General features: G+C 47.5%; 5 protein-coding genes across 5 annotated transcripts; 1 reads left to right on the top strand and 4 right to left on the bottom strand.

Moving 5' to 3' along the window:
• Positions 1–690: 690 nt before the first annotated feature.
• On the bottom strand, positions 691–2755 carry HD556DRAFT_1524944 (uncharacterized protein). Its single transcript, XM_041309242.1, has 4 exons — positions 2517–2755; positions 1763–2458; positions 952–1716; positions 691–899 (listed from the first exon to the last, which is right to left on the bottom strand). Exons 1-4 carry the CDS (start codon positions 2610–2612, stop codon positions 825–827), a joined length of 1632 nt encoding a protein of 543 aa, XP_041164397.1. The 5' UTR covers positions 2613–2755; the 3' UTR covers positions 691–824.
• Positions 2756–5304: 2549 nt separating this feature from the next.
• On the top strand, positions 5305–7041 carry HD556DRAFT_1439257 (uncharacterized protein; the record flags this gene model as incomplete). The annotated part of the gene is made up of 16 exons (XM_041305946.1): positions 5305–5420; positions 5473–5482; positions 5535–5552; positions 5608–5633; positions 5680–5710; positions 5755–5793; positions 5848–5872; positions 5928–5939; positions 5997–6012; positions 6065–6262; positions 6313–6372; positions 6422–6443; positions 6498–6555; positions 6610–6634; positions 6691–6922; positions 6970–7041. The coding sequence occupies 16 exons, from the start codon at positions 5305–5307 to the stop codon at positions 7039–7041; spliced, it is 960 nt and encodes a 319-aa protein (XP_041164396.1).
• A 241-nt stretch (positions 7042–7282) lies between these two features.
• On the bottom strand, positions 7283–9272 carry HD556DRAFT_1506448 (cytochrome P450; the record flags this gene model as incomplete). The annotated part of the gene is made up of 11 exons (XM_041309035.1): positions 7283–7454; positions 7513–7735; positions 7787–7961; positions 8060–8167; positions 8217–8340; positions 8391–8487; positions 8536–8619; positions 8669–8837; positions 8889–9017; positions 9068–9190; positions 9240–9272. Coding segments are annotated over 11 exons (1437 nt in total), but the record flags the coding sequence as incomplete, so codon positions are not given.
• A 720-nt stretch (positions 9273–9992) lies between these two features.
• HD556DRAFT_1343391 (uncharacterized protein) lies at positions 9993–12569 on the bottom strand. Its single transcript, XM_041302171.1, has 9 exons — positions 12509–12569; positions 12220–12447; positions 11949–12141; positions 11692–11894; positions 11137–11644; positions 10802–11083; positions 10664–10748; positions 10513–10613; positions 9993–10465 (listed from the first exon to the last, which is right to left on the bottom strand). Exons 3-9 carry the CDS (start codon positions 12135–12137, stop codon positions 10265–10267), a joined length of 1569 nt encoding a protein of 522 aa, XP_041164394.1. The 5' UTR covers positions 12138–12141; positions 12220–12447; positions 12509–12569; the 3' UTR covers positions 9993–10264.
• An 858-nt stretch (positions 12570–13427) lies between these two features.
• On the bottom strand, positions 13428–13820 carry HD556DRAFT_1230242 (uncharacterized protein; the record flags this gene model as incomplete). Its single annotated transcript, XM_041297333.1, has 1 exon — positions 13428–13820. One exon carries the CDS (start codon positions 13818–13820, stop codon positions 13428–13430), a length of 393 nt encoding a protein of 130 aa, XP_041164393.1.
• Between the last annotated feature and the right edge of the window lie 981 nt (positions 13821–14801).

Raw genomic sequence — 14801 nt, 5'->3', positions numbered from 1 at the left:
TGAATATAAACAGAATTCCGGACCACGAGCCAAAAGATATTGCAGGTCTAGTATGATCAAACATTAGCCCTGGTGGAAATTGTGGAAACTACGGGGAAAGCGAACCAGTGCACAGCGACTAATGTCCCTGGGGTTAAGAAGGATTAGAATGTGACATATGAGCTCCGTAGGAAGCGACAAGAATCCGACCGCCATAGTCATGGTTGTAGAGGACCTTCGAATTTGAAAAATTTAGGAGGCCTCTCCTCTCGGAATCCCGGGCTTAACACGAGTGACTAAAGCCTTAGGGGGACAAAATCGCATCGAAGGTAGGAGCAACAAAATAAATTTCAAATCTGAAAACAGGCGAGCTCGTCGAGCAGCCTGAGTAAGTTAGTACACTCAACGCACAGAATTTCAATTCCGTACCCCCGCGCAATTAGGTAAGCAGCCTCGCATATGGCGGATAGGCTTAGGCTCGTGACCAGCCTGGCCTAATACTACCACGGTTGCACAAGTGGTGTAGTGACCGGCCGCATGATGAGCGCTGAGTCGCCGCCAGGCGATGATCTTCCGCTGTTGATCACTACTGGAGTAAAAACTATTAGGAACTAAGTAGTGTGGAATTTGTTGGACGTGTCAGTGTGTCACCCAAGAAAGTTTGACTTAGCTTGGCTGCTTGTGCGAGTAGATTGATACACGATTACAAAAGCCCACTCGATATTTTGCTTGTCATCAAAACGCATATTGCTCATAAAACTACATCGCCATCGCTAAGTCCTACCTATCTTACTCACTTTCCAATACAAACATAACACAAGCATAACACTGGGCAACCAAACTGTCTATTCTGTAAGGTCCAGGCCAGCCTCCGTCTGAATGGGGGAAACGACCCGAATACTAATCTCATCATGCAGAACCTACAACGCAGCCACATCAGACTGTTACTGTGTTCAAACGAAGAACACGTACCCATGTCACAGTAAGCCGATCCTGTTCCAAGAATATATTGAAGCCAGCTGTCGGAAATGATGTACGACAGACTGTTGCGATGTATGCACGATTCGAGAAGATGTCTTTACCAGAGGAGTCAATGATCTGACCCGGCTTGCAAATGTGAAGATCCGGTGAGTCAGGATCGTTGACACTTTCCGAGAGAGCAATGACTCGCTTATTGAAGTCCCAGATATGCACATAGAAGTAACCCTCATTGGAGAGCTCTTCCAGTCTTTGACCAGGATCGGGAATATGATCTTGGGGAAGAGCATAGGCCATTTTGCTGCCAAACACGCTGATATCGTAGCTTTCGTGGTGTGGAAAGTAGCACGCATACTGAGGTCCCCAATCTGACCAGGGAATCTCGACGAGCATATCTGAGTGCAAGGCCATGTCAGAGAAGATGGCCATATCGATGACTAGGATGGCATCCCCCGCTTCAGAAAGAAACTCTAAAACCATAATTTGCGACTCCAGGGAGGGCACATAGCTCGGCATGAGTCCTGGGCGTGCTGCTTTGCCAAGGAGTGATGGATGGCCGCGAACAACAATGTTCGATTCACTTAATGATAGATGGGGGATCGTGGGAGGGTGATATATGATTCGGCACTGAGGCGGCCCATCGAGCCCTTGTAACGTGTACAAGTATATCGAGCCTTCTGGGCCAATGATGACAAACTTCTGTTCATCGACTGGATAGAAACAATGTTGGTCGTAGATATCCGGTTGACATAAAAAATGCTGCTTATGCTGAGCAGCAGAATTGTCACAAAAAGGAGGAACTTACCCTATTTACATATCCCTTCCTCCAATTGATCACTTGTATGAACGTGCCGGACACAAGCCAGTTATCCATGTCCTCCATTTCATAGACAATAAATACGCGATCGCCACAGATTACAGGCGGTGACAAAGCAGCACGGTAATGGCCAGGTGCATCAAAGGTATGCTTACACTCCAAAGAAGTGCACACAGCGCTCGGATGCGGACGCTGGGATGAAGCCAGTCGAAACTGCACCCGACAGACATGGTGATTTTGTTCCGCATCGGTCACAGTGACACGATCATCAGGCTTAGAACACACAACCATAAGATCCTGCAGAGGGTCGAATGTAGTAAAAAAGCCCTCGACATAACCGATAGACCATGTCCGGGAGAGCATAAGATTCGTGCCACAACCCTGAATGTAGAGTTTGTCTTCTTTCGGCGAGTGTGACCACCAAAGCCCACATTTCACATCTTGGATCGGTAACATGGGTTGCCATGTGGTAGCAGTAGTGACCACTGTTTCAAAGGTAGTTGTCGCATGGAAGTCGGATCGCCACAAAGATGCCAATTTCTTGAGCGAACACAGAGTCTTTCTGGAAATCCCGGTCGAATTCATGGTAGCGGACCCGGTACTAATCAAGCCCTGAGCATAAATTTCAAGCTTGTATTGAATGTAGACAGAATTCCGGACCACAAGCCAAAAGATGTTGCATGTCTAGCATGATCAAACATTAGCCCTGAAGGAAATTGTGGAACTACGGGGGAAAGCGAACCAGTGCACAGCGACTAATGTCCCTGGGGTTAAGAAGGATTAGAATGTGGCATATGAGCTCCGTAGGAAGCGACAAGAATCCGACCGCCATAGTCATGGTTGTAGGATTGAAGAGAGGACTTCGAATTTGAAAATTTTAGGAGGCCTCTCCTCTCGGAATCCCGGACCATCACGCCACTAATACGAGTGACTAAAGCCTTAGGGGGGACAAAATCGCATCGAAGGTAGGAGCAACAAAATGAAACAGGCGAGCTCGTCCAGTTAGCCTGAGTAAGTTACACTCGATATGCAGAATTCCATCAAGCACAATTCCGTACTCCCGCGCAATTAAGTAAGCAACCAGGTCAGGTCGGGATTTGTACGACACTTCTCTAGGACAACTTCCGGTACGTGCTGGCCATACCTCAAGTGGACTACTTAGCCATATCATTACAGCAAGAAACCGTGACTCGACACCAAGTACCCCGCCTTGCCATATTCGACTAGGTCTTCCTCCCCAATATTGCTGACACAACTATCACAGCTCGAAGCTATGTACAAAGCCTCGTGGGGAGTGGTGATCTATTGATCGAGGAAATCCGTGTGGCGGCGATTTTCCAGGTAAACCTTGTGCTTTATCTTGCAAAGGGCACAAATGTTAACGATAAGTAGCTTCCCAGTCATACAATCCTTCGGCGCTGGCTGTACTTTGTTATCTATCCATGTGTTCCAACCCGTCTTCAGCTAACTGCTTCTAGAACTTTCGCGTTCCCTCACCCTGCAGCAATCGAGATCATTTCGACGCAACAACGCCCCAGGCGCAGTTTCTTCGTGGCACTCGTTACTCCAGCGTGCGTTTATTGACGTCGCTTCATCATCATGTTTATGTTGATCGAGGACATGTGCCTTCGTAGCTGATCGCCCACCATAATTCATAGTTATTCGTCATTGTCGAGCTATGACTTATAAATTCCGTGTAATGTTGAATTTTAGTCTCAAATCTATTGTCCATTTCTTCTCGATTCGGTTCCCGTCGGTTCCTACGGAGCTCATCATTTGCATCTTACCCTCAGGGACAATTGTCGTCATGCAATGGTTCTCCATTTTCTGCAGGGACACGCTGCTGATATTTCTTCCGACAGCGTCGACATTCCCGTCAAAAATGTCATAATGAAGGTATGACACTTCAAGTGTACAAATCTATTCGGAGAGCTCCCTCGATCAAATGGCCTACAGTCTTTCCTAACTGGCCCACTGGCAGCTGAGAATCAACGGCCCAGACGAGTTCCCGAACGCAATTTTCTAGAGTACGTCCGGGATTCCTACCGGGCGTCTGCAGTTGTAAATTCGAAGGTTGAGAAGTACCAGTCTTGGTGCATTGTCTGGGACTTCCTCCGCAGAGACTCGCAGCACTGTTCGGGACGCCATGCCCGGGCGACACGTAGCTCAAACAGGAGGACATTGGTGGGCCAAATGACTTCCCGTATAGTAGAACAGTGGGATGACGAAAGGGTAACATCGAACCCGTTGCTTCGGATGTTGTGATAGTCACGACAACTTAAGCCACAGGTTCGAACGTTCCAGTATTCTTGGAGAAACTGAAGTTGGAGTCAGCAACTAGTGTGGAATTTGTTGGACGTGTCACACAAGGTTTGACTTAGCTTGTTGGAGTAGATTGATACACGATTACAGCGGCCTTTCCGCGTCCGACGTGATGGAGGAAAATTGAATAGCGTTGCGCCCATTAGATAAGTACAAATACTGATAGTTGTGATAGTGTGACCAACAGATGTTTTGATCTGTTTTGATGTACACTAGTAGTTACTACAGCTACTACTAGTACTATTAGTAACACACCAGCTGCCAGCAACCCCTGGTTTATCTCTATCAGTGATTGGTTTGTTATCGCGAGTGTGAACTCAATCAGACGGTGAGTTATGGGCTTGCCGTTGCTATTCTTAGAAACTTAACTGGTACACCAGGTGACGATGACTTTTCAGTTTCTCGCTCAATGCTGCACGGTCGACAAACCGCGACATAGTAGCTGATCCAGTTTCGTAGCCTCGAGGAGGGACTGGAGTGTCATCAACTTGCGCACAAAAATTGTCAACTTCGTCAGACCTGGTCACCCAAGTGCTACATAGTTATATCTGGGATTCCACGATGCGATCTTCTCGTCGTTTCAGAAACGCGCGGAGATGGAGCTACGGGATGCAAATATATCCAGCCGCTCTTACATAGCTGTCATGTGCTGTCAAAAACAACATATTACCCGGGAAAGTTAGTTCTACCATCACGTATCGTGCCTATGCAAGAAACTGACAATCGAAGTATATCTTATAGGGACCATTCCTCTAAGAACGGAGCATGGCCCGGAGAGTCTGTCTACTGCGTGTGTTTATGTATGTATGTGCAACCTCCTTTCAACGCCTTGAGCTACTTATAAGCTATACCATAGGGTTGGGTAGCCTACTAGGCGTCTTTCGCCGGTTCTCCCAACGCCCCACTTGTTATCTTTATGACGAATATTGATCTGATTTACGGAGCCATGATGGTCGGTGGCTTGCTGGCCTTCAGGGACGTGATCAACCTTGATGCAAAAATATGATATCTGTCTGATAGATCTCCTCACAGCTTTTCGGGTTGCGTTAACATGCAATTCATCGTGTACTTCCGGGTTTATTTTCATGAGAGTTGGCGTACTAAGTCATTGGTACGTCACGTTGTCTTTCAAGTCTGCGCCTTTTTAATCATCTTGTAAAGGTCATTGTAATATGGTGCGTTCCAGTATCCTGATGCGTGCGAGACGAATGTCAATGGAATTCAGGCTGCTTGATTTGTCCCATTCCGCACTCGTTGCAGTTGCCCTTTGGGATTCCATCATTGCGACCTACGGTGATCTCAGTAAAGTTGACACAATCCCCTGGTATGTGTGATGTCATCGTTTATCATCAACTGGAAAATCGATTGATCATCAGGTGTATTGGTGTGAGCAATCACGTTCTAGACGTTTTGACCTGGCGTTAACGCGGCCCCATAGCCTGCGATTGAGCTTACTGTGCGTTCTTACACGTATGGAACCTCACAATTCTCATTACTGGAATATTTACCAGGCTTTGATTACCTTCCTTGTTCAAAGGTTAGCTAAGCTATACGAGGAAATGCTGTTCTGACTCGAGCTTCAGCTTCTTTGCGTACCGAATCTATAAATGTTTCGTAATTTTTCTTTGGTTTTGCGTTTCCCACACTGATGTCGCTAGAAAGTGCAAAAGAAGAAGCTCACTGTAGCGATTCCAATTGTAGGTCTCATGTTTGCGATTCTGCTACTTGAATGATGAGATTTTCGCTTGTAGGTTGCACTCGCTTTTGCTCGTTTAAGTAAGTGCACTTTGGCAGTGCAATAATGAGAACTTATTTTGATAACTGACTTCAGTAATGGCTAGCAGTAAGTCATGAAGTACCGCACATACGTTCCTTGATGATAATCACGCATTTTCGTCAGTTACGAATACCGAGATGTGAGCCGTGTTTAAAATAGGATTGACAGTCACTGAAACTTGTTTTCCGTAGGCTCAGATTGAAATCATACAGCATATTCTTTCAGCGTAATTCTTCATCTACAGGTGGTGGGCAGCTTCTCAGTATTGACATTCCGATAGAATTTTCTTGGGTCTTCACTTTTGGCCTTTTACTTTCGGCATTCGTGGATATCATGATCACAGCCTTCCTGTGCTACTTCCTTCGCAAAAACCGACCATCTTTTACAGAGTAAGTCATTTTATGGCATTACTGTGCAGCTGGTGTTCACCAGCTTGTAGTACTATGCGTATCATCGACACCCTGACGTTCTGGACAATTCAGAATGGCTCGATAACATGGTATGTTATCCAAGCGCATGCCATAAACCATATGCTAAGGCCACCTTAGCGCTGCAACCATCGCAACATTGGTTTGCGTGAGCATTCCTAATTCTTGTTATGTTTTGATCACTCAAATACTACAGTGGATGACCATGCCTTCAAACCGCATATTTCTAGGTCTTCACTTTGTCGTAGCAAAATGTAAGCCATTTCAAATTATCGTGAACTTACCTCATCTGAACATTATTGGAGTAGTATATGCAAACTCCTTTCTAGCTACGTGAGTCGCATGTTCGATGCAGTATCTGTGGACTGCAGTTCAATCTGGTCCTGTAGTCTCAATGCCAGAAAACAAATATGGAATGGAAATCAATACACTCCTTCAAGCAATCGGCCTATGCCAGTCGTCTTTCTGGGGGAGTCTGAGCATGGACCTGATTCTTCGATCTCGCAACAGGAATCGGCAAGTACCATAGTCCGTCACATGCGAATGATATTGCGTCTTACACAACCACAGCTGCGAATAAAGACTCCTCAATCGAGAGCAGTGCACCATCGGGGGGAACCGGTGCGTACCTTTGCCACGTATAAATATGACCTTTCTGACTGTCACAGATCCAAGTAAATATCGAACAGATTGTGGAGAGCAAGGGTGATGATTGCGATGCGATCGATAGCCCGGTGTGATGTCTTGTAGTTCGACCACCGTACTGATGACAGCCTCATGATCATTCACGACATGTATTTGAAAATAACCCTTACTAACATACATATATTCTCATCGTGTACTACCAATGTTAATATGGAAGCTACTACGTATTTTTTCATCCTCAAGGACATTAAGAAGCCATCATTCTAATTTCCATGTCATGCAAAGTGTCGGATTTCAAAAACTAATGCCATGAATTACATCCAACAATCAGTGCGCATCACGCCGTCTTCTATATGAGACATGCGCAGATAGATTCGGCACGATTCCCTCCCCAAATATGAAGTTTGACGGACGCGACGTCCACTCATCGCCAATTCTAATGTCGTAGACAGATATCATGTACGCAAACATGACTTTCAGCTGATAAGTGAGCAAGAAACGCCCAGGACTGAATATGAACATCGCGATTCATGTAAGCGTCAAGTCGACAGAGATCTCTCACTCACCACGCATGTTTCCCATAGCCAAAAAACAACCACTGGGGCGTGATAGTAGTTATGCTGTGTTCTGGATTGTCCGAAAACCTGAAAGGTCTGAATTCATCGGGGGCCTCGTATGCGGTGCTGTCACGGTGAAATGGCGGTAGAGAGACCGCGATAGTACAACCCTTTGGGAGAAATGTGCCATCAGAGAGCGAGAGATCACGCGTCGCTTGCCTGAAGAATCCCACTGGCAAATGGTTCATAGCTTAATCGGGGGTATGTGAGATGAAAAACGTACGTGATGATACGCCGTTGATCCTGGCGCTTTCCCTCAGGAAACTGTCTATCTTGTTCATCTTTGCGACGGATTGTATATTCCAGCCATCGTGCTGTACGATGGGATCAACTTCATCCCGCAATACCTGTGCAAACTCGGGGTTTGTGGCTAAATGATATAGGGCGTGTGTAAGGGTCTATAGACAAGTTAATGATCGTCCGGCTCCGAAGGATGTCTTACATTTGAGGGCGTCTGGAGTATGATGTCAGAGAGACTATTAGGAAAGGTGTCAACACATACAGATGAAACCGCAATGGTGAAACCAAGGAGACGCGCCGTAAGGTTTCTCAACAAACTATCTTCACCGGTAGATCGCCTTACGAGTCGCGCGAGGAAGTCGAACTGCGGAAAACGCGATTAAAGGATCAGTATGTAGCAGCGAATTTCATACCTTTTGCTCGTTTGGAGTAGCATATTCGTCCACTTCACTCGTGCAAGCCTCCACTGCAGTACCCAACAGAATGGTGGCACGATCAACATTTGCCTCGAGGTTGCTAGTCATTCTCGCAAAGAATCTGGACTTGTTCTGGGTTTTCAGTTTCATTTCCGTTTTTGTGTGACATACGGGAATGTCCATGATGGCACGAGACGTCTGATCACGCTCGAGATCGCCACGTCTTTGTGAATCTTGGCCACCAAGGAGGACCACTCAGAGTTGCGGCCTACAGAACATGGTGAGAATGTCGAACAGGACAGACCGTATTACATACATAGGGGATAGCCGACAAAGAATCGTTGCCATGTCTGTACCATTATTCGACTTACGGTGCTCAAAGCGGGAATCGAGGTCCAATCTGCTTGATGTTATTCGTCACTTGGTCAACTGTCAAATTGCATCCTCACCATCACTCTCATTTCCTAGAACGTTTTCGAGAGAGGTGAGCAACTCGTCTTGAACTTCAGCACATATTTTGGTTGCATTTCTAGCAATATGACTCTTGAGTAGTTCGGCGAGAAGATCATGATCTGGACTGCCGACGTTGATCTTTAATGCATCGTCGACGCCCATGATCTCCAGAGCGGTATCAATGGTTGTTGGCTAAAGAGACGACAAGGGTCTTACATCTTTCATAGCCTCACGGAACGAAAGGTCTTCTTCCGCAGCATCCGCAATTTCCACCATATGCTGGGGATCAGTGAGAACCACTGTCCAGCGTAGCATGGTTGCGACCTTAAACGGTCTATTACCATACTAGCATTGTGCGTCATTTACAAGCCGAGATGAATGAGAATCAGATATACCTTTTCGTATCCCTCCTTGAGGACACCTGGTGCGTCTACGAGAAATCTGGATGCGCCCACGTAAAAGTTGCTGAAACAACGAAATGGGCCGAAGGAGCAGCCAACAGTCGGGAAATCGTCCAACTGCACGAACAACATCAGCTTAGCGACTTCAGTAGAATAGATTGCCTGCATTTTGGGCCCTGCGTCTTTTAGAAAAGAACACGAGAACAGGGATGACTCCTGAAGTCAATAGAAGGATAATCCTGGGTGCCCACATGAAGGGAGATTGGGACATTATTCGTTCAGGACCGATAGCCTAGTGGAAACAATCATCGCAAGGGAGATAGTTTTGATCTCCTTTAGAAGGGGAAGAGCTCCAAATATCGATCGGATATCGGACGCGAACAGACTTTGCTCCATTCTGATGCGCGCATTTGACTGTCTTGGATACGAACTTGTTGTTGATTACGGCTGGAGGGTGCTGCGAGGAAGTCATACGATAGCTTCAACTTGGACGCAAGAGCCGGGTATCGGTACTAATACGCAGAATTCTTTAACACTCCGCGTTCTAGACGCGTTGGTTGGATACAGCTATCGGTATATTCCGGTTCCTGACCCGACCCTCCTTTTATCTTCATTACTGTTCTTCATTGACTCCACTCTCGTCGCTGCTAAGTCCATTTGACGACACGGCACTATGGCGCCCAGTAACCAAGTGATTACTACTCAGACGATATTGGGGGAGCATGACATACTTTCCCAGTAAAGTGGGTCTCGGGGATCTCAAGCTACCCAAGTGATACCAATCTGCACACAGTATGGAGTCGTTACCCCGATCGGTTTACAATTTAGGCAACATCTATTATCAATTTGAAATATGACACGGCCTGCGATCAGCACGGGATCAATTATCAGAGGACCCATCGCTGCATGTACCATTCACGCCTGAAGATTATTCATAGTGTGGCAAATGGCAAGACTCGTCGGTTTGTTGCGTCAAGTAAGACATGAGAAGTAATAAATCCGAACGAGTAGTACCGTAATATACAATGCATGGTCCTGGCTATTAACACGAGCCAATTATTAATCGAGGTTAGCCTACGCAATTGCCGCGAGAAAAGGAAATGAGAAAGCCAATAAAGCATCGTGGAAAGCAATGATCGTAACCCTATGTCCAGTAACTATCGTAAATTGTCAGCGTTCGAAAGTCCCATATCAGACGTTAACCAAAACCCATCCTGTCGCAGCGCCAAACGCGCCCACAGCTAGAGCACTCATCATCCCAACGAGACTGCCACTCCACAACTTGACGGGGGTAGCACCATTAAAGTTGATATACGTCGGCGTCGGCGTACTACCAGAACCGTCGAATCCATCTCCACCAGTTCCACCACCAGTCAAGTTGGCACCGTTGGGCTAAAAGATGGTTAGAGCGAACTGTATGACTTTAGGCTGCGACTTACCCCAATAGGTCGTGAGTTATCCGTAAACGCGCAAGCCGAGGACTGACACAAGCACGACCCGGCAATAGGATCCCAGAAAGGTGTCGAGCAGTTCGAAGGCACTACGGAACATCTTCAGTCCAGGGTAATAGAAAACAGTAGTAATAGTCACATCTGTATCTTATCTGTTGACCCGCTGGGACTTGCTGCGGTGGGTTCGGGTTTGAAGGGGACACCTCTACTTGCGGGCAACCATACTAATTCACCAATTAAGTCTAAATGAGTACCGCACTAGCCACAAACAACTTACGCAAGTGAAGAAAGGGAAGTCGGGGAAGTCACACTCCTCCAGGAGACCAGCTTCGTTCTGAGGAATACCATTGCAAATTTTCAAAGACGAGTCAACCTGGGGAGTCGAACACTTCAAAGGCGCAAAGGAATCGAGCTCTGAGACAGGTACAGGGTTCCGGACCCAAGCAAGAAGCTGCTCGTTCGAAACAATCCAGACATCCTGTTGCATTTGAACCCAATCCAGGAAATCATTGATCATCTGGATCGTGCTGTTCGGGGGGTCGACACCGGGATAAGTGGTCTAAAGTATAACATTAGCCAATATCGAAATGTTGTAGAACGGAAATAACTGACCGAAAGATGAATAGGATGAGTGTATAGACCAATCGGTTGCCTATTCCCAGTGTAATGAGCCGTGAACGTATTCTTCATGTACTCAAACGTGGCAGTGTCATTGACCGAACTGGCTCCGTTTGCAGTATCCAACCAAGGGTCCATCAAGTGCGGTCCATCAATCCCGAGCTCATCAAAGAACGCATACATAGGAATCTCCCAAAGACCAGGGATTTTAGGTAGGCCTTTGCATATACCCTCGACAGTCAGACAGTCGTTTGCGAGACCGTTGTCCAGCGTGTAAGGCCAGTACGCATCAGTACCTGGGTCTGTAACAGGAATCGAAGCGGCGGAGGAAGAATCATAAGTGAAGTCAACGTTCGCGAGGAGCTGCAAAGTCTGAGCGGTGTAGTTCAAGTAAGGTGCGCGGAAACCTTGGATGGCATCGAGCGGGATACCAGCAAGTGCGTTGAGAGCAATGATGTTTCCGTTGATCTCGTCCGCAGGAGGTGAACCAACATGGGTCATCCTAAAGCCAATGATCAAAAGCACGAAGGACTAGGATGAAATACATACGTATGATCAGCTATTTCGTTTCCAGCAACGTACCAATCAGTGACAAGGGTATAGTTGGTATAGTTGAGAGAGGTGAAGTAAGTCATCTTGATAGGACAACCATTCGGATTCTGCCGTTGAGCAAGGAACTGATTGACAGAGTCAATAGTATAGGACTGAATAGCATCGTCGGCAGTGAAGACAACGAACTGCGGTACGTCCGACTATAAAACCACGCGTCAGAAGTGATGCATGGTAAAAGACAGTTTAAAACATACAGGAGAAAGACCACCCGGGGGACTCGTGCTAGCACAATTGCAGTTGGGCAACTGGCATTGGCTAGGGTCGCATGAGTACCCAGCAGCAGACGAACTGCTGGTTGGACCAGATATGGAGCCGTCTTGAGCGGTCACCACTGACACCTGCAGTGCTATACCAAGCACCGACAGCAGCGCAGAAATCCACATCTCTCTGAACAAAAAAAAGATGACCAACAGTGGTGTGGTCAACGAATGAAAGAGAAAAGAGCGAAAATGCTAGGCAACGCACTAGTGGTGAAGAAACCCTATATAAGTTCGGCGGGGAGGCGAAAAAGAATTCAATTAGATGACAAATATTTCGTTAACGCTACTATATTACCTTTTACCATTTGGCCTAGTGACCAGCGACGTAAAGAACGACTCGGAGTGCCCATACTCACTGTTACACTTGCAGGTCATCATCGATGTTTGACGTGAAGAGATGATCCGTTCCCGAGCTGTTCATCTTTCAACAAAGCTTATTATAGCACACGGAGGTAATAAGTCCCTGCTAGCGCTTAAACATGAAAGTCACTCACTGTGCCTGCGGTTTTTAGTAAAAAGCTCAGACTTACGTTGAATACACCGACTCGGGCCGTGACCCGAGCAAGTCGTCCTCGGGCAGCTAGTCAGTCGCCGACTCGCTGAGTCACTACTATTATGTAAGCGGTTAAGCATCCTCGACTCTCGAGTTGTCCGCACTCAAGTCAAGTTGCAAACCTACACAATCACGCTGGACTGGGCCTATGTATGTAAACGTAGGACGGACACGAACGCTTGCATCAGTGCTTGTGCTTTTTTTCTCTTGCTTTCTCTAGGAGTTGAAAACAGGCTGGTGGTTCGTACAGATATCTTTTCCTTGTAACAACTACACGCATAATATCGTCAGCAATGTATGTATCGTTGGAAAGCAATCAAACAAGAATCTGACAAAGAAGTATGATGGGGAACGGGAACATACACCAGGATATTGATTCCAAGTGTGATCCTAGTCTTTAGGCACCGCTGCTAAATTTACAAAAAGAGACGCACGGAGCACTTGAGTTCAACGATCTTGTCAAATGAGTCGATCAGCACGTTCTTATGTGTCTGTACGTGCACGGTGCGAGGTTGTAGCCTCTTCATCTCATACACTTCGACCGAGACTGGTTGTCATTGGACTCCCGAACATCGAGTTTGAAAGTCTGACAAAACAGGAATACCAAACCACCTGCGACATATCAGGATGATGTTTGAGGGTGTCTGATGAAATTAGTGTCCGCTACGTGCTGTCAGGAATCAGCAGCAAGTCTGTTTTCAGTGCATCATTCAGTCGGACAACCATAAATTCAGGATCGGTGCTAGGTATAAAATAGGCAAGGAAATGGTACACTCGATATTGCAGCAACGAAATCATCGTTACGTGGAGCTGGAGGGTTTGATGTTAGCGACTGCAAGGACAGATGGTAGACTAAGAACTCACGCATCTCGGCAACTTGACCAGCGCGTCCCATGTGCCATGCAGCTCAGATCAAGCTCAGGATATCCTCTGGGTATCACCAGTGACGTCCAAGGAGTATAAAACGCGTGTCGGGAAGCGGGAGGTACCCAGAAAAGGAGCTCATGTCTGGGTCCCATGATCCACCCATCAGGCTGCAGCGAGAAAGGGGTTGAATCATCAGAGGCGGGTTCGAGCAAGTCAGCGGGGTTGGGTAGGGCATGTTTTAGGCAGGGTGAGAAGGAAATGGGGGGATGGTTACAAGTGTTGGCTGGCGTGAAACGATGTTCTTGAGTGGGAGGTGCGGTGTTTTGATGTAGTGGAGATGCAGAGGGATCCGGCTCTGCGGAATCAAGGGATGGCAGCACTTTCATAAGCCGCACAGTCTTATCCTCCGAACCAGACGCGATGCGAGTACCATCCGGTGAGAACGAGACTGACAAAACCGCTCCTGTGTGCCCCTTCAAGGGCTCACCCAATGGCTCTCCCGTTGCTGCATTCCACAGCCGCACAGTGTTATCATATGAACCAGACGCGATGCGAGTACCATCCGGTGAGAACGAGACTGAGCAAACGGCGTGAGTGTGCCCCTTCAAGGGCTCACCCAATGGCTGTCCTGTCGCTGCATTCCACAGCCGCACAGTTTCATCCTCTGAACCAGACGCAATGCGAGTACCATCTGGTGAGAACGAGACTGAGTGAACTGCGCGAGTGTGCCCCTTCAAGGGCTCACCCAATGGCTCTCCCGTCGCTGCATTCCACAGCCGCACAATGTTATCCCATGAACCAGAGGCGATGCGAGTACCATCCGGTGAGAACGAGACTGAGCAAACGGCGTGAGTGTGCCCCTTCAAGGGCTCACCCAATGGCTGTCCCGTCGCTGCATTCCACAGCCGCACAGTCTTATCCAATGAACCAGACGCGATGCGAGTACCATCCGGTGAGAACGAGACTGACAAAATCCCACAAGTGTGCCCCCTCAAGGGTTCACCCAATAGCTGTCCAGTTGCTGCATTCCACAGCCGCACAGTGTTATCATATGAACCAGACGCGATGCGAGTACCATCCGGTGAGAACGAGACTGACCGAACCGCGTCAGTGTGCCCCTTCAAGGGCTCACCCAATGGCTCTCCCGTCGCTGCATTCCACAGCCGCACAATGTTATCCCATGAACCAGACGCGATGCGAGTACCATCCGGTGAGAACGAGACTGAGCAAACGGCGTGAGTGTGCCCCTTCAAGGGCTCACCCAATGGCTGTCCCGTCGCCGCATTCCACAGCCGCACAGTGTTATCATATGAACCAGACGCGATGCGAGTACCATCCGGTGAGAATGAGACTGAACGAACCCACCA

The sequence above is a fragment of the Suillus plorans genome (genome assembly GCF_016647745.1).
Source record: "Suillus plorans strain S12 chromosome Unknown HD556scaffold_9, whole genome shotgun sequence".
NCBI lineage: Eukaryota > Fungi > Basidiomycota > Agaricomycetes > Boletales > Suillaceae > Suillus > Suillus plorans.
Note: the sequence above shows the minus strand (reverse complement) of the source record. Positions and strands in the feature narration are given on the sequence as shown.

Bases quoted from the DNA above. Each gene is read 5' to 3' on its own strand.
- HD556DRAFT_1524944 (XM_041309242.1), bottom strand. From the start codon at position 2,612: ATGACTATGGCGGTCGGATTCTTGTCGCTTCCTACGGAGCTCATATGC. The intron at 2,459-2,516 runs GTTCGCTTTCCC...TGATCATGCTAG, and splicing joins ACATTAGTCGCTGTGCACTG to ACATGCAACATCTTTTGGCT. The intron at 1,717-1,762 runs GTAAGTTCCTCC...CAGCATAAGCAG, and splicing joins GGAAGGGATATGTAAATAGG to CATTTTTTATGTCAACCGGA.
- HD556DRAFT_1343391 (XM_041302171.1), bottom strand. From the start codon at position 12,137: ATGTGGATTTCTGCGCTGCTGTCGGTGCTTGGTATAGCACTGCAGGTG. The intron at 11,645-11,691 runs GTATGTATTTCA...CATTGGCTTTAG, and splicing joins AACGAAATAGCTGATCATAC to GATGACCCATGTTGGTTCAC. The intron at 10,614-10,663 runs GTGACTATTACT...GATGTTCCGTAG, and splicing joins TCAACAGATAAGATACAGAT to TGCCTTCGAACTGCTCGACA.